Source organism: Acanthisitta chloris, unplaced genomic scaffold (genome assembly GCF_000695815.1).
Source record: "Acanthisitta chloris isolate BGI_N310 unplaced genomic scaffold, ASM69581v1 scaffold38563, whole genome shotgun sequence".
Taxonomy (NCBI): domain Eukaryota; kingdom Metazoa; phylum Chordata; class Aves; order Passeriformes; family Acanthisittidae; genus Acanthisitta; species Acanthisitta chloris.
In genome coordinates, this window is record NW_008667269.1 from 5,507 (window position 1) to 7,365 (window position 1,859).

A 1,859-nucleotide genomic window follows, 5' to 3' on the forward strand; every position below is an offset into this window, starting at 1 on the left:
AGGGTAACCACGATGTCTGAGAGTGTGGGCTGAGTCCTGGCCGTGTGCTCGCAGTAGGACTTGGCACTCCTCCCAATCTCTGAGATATCTGGGGGGGAAACCACCACAGATTTGCTTCCTGCAGTGCCCACACATGTGTCAGCCCAAGCACAGCCCCAGGGAAGGGGAATTTCAGCAGCTTTAGCCAGGAGTGAGGAATAGCTCCTGGGATGGAGCATCTGGCAGGCTGTGTGTTTCAATTGGAAGTGTGGAAACACTAAAGATCAGAGTCAGGTGTTTGCCACAAATGCAGAGGGAAAATCTACATCACTGGGACAAGGTTCTTCCCCCAGAGGTGTTTGGGCACTGAACAGCTCCCCAGGGCAGTGCTCACAGCCTGACAGAGCTCCAGGAGTGTTTGGCCAACACTCTCAGGCACAGGGTGGATTGTTGGGGCTGTGCAGGGACAGGAGTTGGACTGGTGATCCCTGGGGGTCCTTTCCCCCCGGGACACTCCCTGTCCGTGGCACTCACAGCTCTGCAGCATCTCGGTGAGGGTCTCCACCGCGGCTCTCTCGGCGCAGTCGAAGCCTGACTCGGTGAGCAGAGAGCTCACCACCACCTGCAGTGTCCTCCTGCGTGCCAGCTGGTAGTTATCTGCGGGAGTGCTCGGCTGCTTGGGGCCTGCACGCTGCACAGGGAGAGGGAACGGGGAGCTGGATGGGCTGCAAAGGGGTGATGTGGGGGGACAGGGAAAAGGTGCTGGGAAGGGCCTGGGAGCAGGTAATGGTTAAGGTCTGGGAGTAATGGGAGGGACCCTGGAGCAGATGTCAGGAAGGGCCTGGGAATAGGTATGGGGAAGGGTCCAAGAGCAGGAGGTACTGGGAAGGGTCAGGGTGCTGATCCTGCCCTGGCACCACAGGGAATGGGGACACAGGCCAGCCCTGCCTGTCCCCCCCTGCACACATACACACGTGTACATATGCACAGACACAGAGGTCTATACACAGACTTATACACACACACATATATACAGACACACACATTTACATACATGTGCATGGACACGTGTAGACATACAGACACAAATCTATACACAGACATACACATATATACACACACATATACAGACACACACATTTACATACATGTGCATGGACACGTGTAGACATACAGACACAAATCTATACACAGACATACACATATATACACACACATATACAGACACACACATTTACATACATGTGCATGGACACGTGTAGACATACAGACACAAATCTATACACAGACATACACATATATACACACACATATACAGACACACACATTTACATACATGTGCATGGACACGTGTAGACATACAGACACAAATCTATACACAGACATACACATATATACACACACATATACAGACACACACATTTACATACATGTGCATGGACACGTGTAGACATACAGACACAAATCTATACACAGACATACACATATATACACACACATATACAGACACACACATTTACATACATGTGCATGGACACGTGTAGACATACAGACACAAATCTATACACAGACATACACATATATACACACACATATACAGACACACACATTTACATACATGTGCATGGACACGTGTAGACATACAGACACAAATCTATACACAGACATACACATATATACACACACATATACAGACACACACATTTACATACATGTGCATGGACACGTGTAGACATACAGACACAAATCTATACACAGACATACACATATATACACACACATATACAGACACACACATTTACATACATGTGCATGGTCACATGTAGACATACAGACTCGGATCTATATGCAGACACACACACATATATACATACACAGAC

General features: G+C 48.3%; 1 protein-coding gene across 1 annotated transcript in view; it reads right to left on the reverse strand.

Annotated features, from left to right (window-relative positions):
- The window catches only part of TAF8 (TAF8 RNA polymerase II, TATA box binding protein (TBP)-associated factor, 43kDa), a 3,371-nt gene extending 2,707 nt beyond the window's left edge, over positions 1 to 664 (reverse strand). Inside the window, 2 exon segments of the mRNA XM_009072431.1 lie at positions 1 to 88; positions 514 to 664. The exon segment at positions 1 to 88 is cut by the window's left edge and continues 5 nt beyond it. Of these exon segments, the coding sequence (XP_009070679.1) occupies positions 1 to 88; positions 514 to 526 (101 nt within the window). The 5' untranslated portion in view covers positions 527 to 664.
- Positions 665 to 1,859: the final 1,195 nt, after the last annotated feature.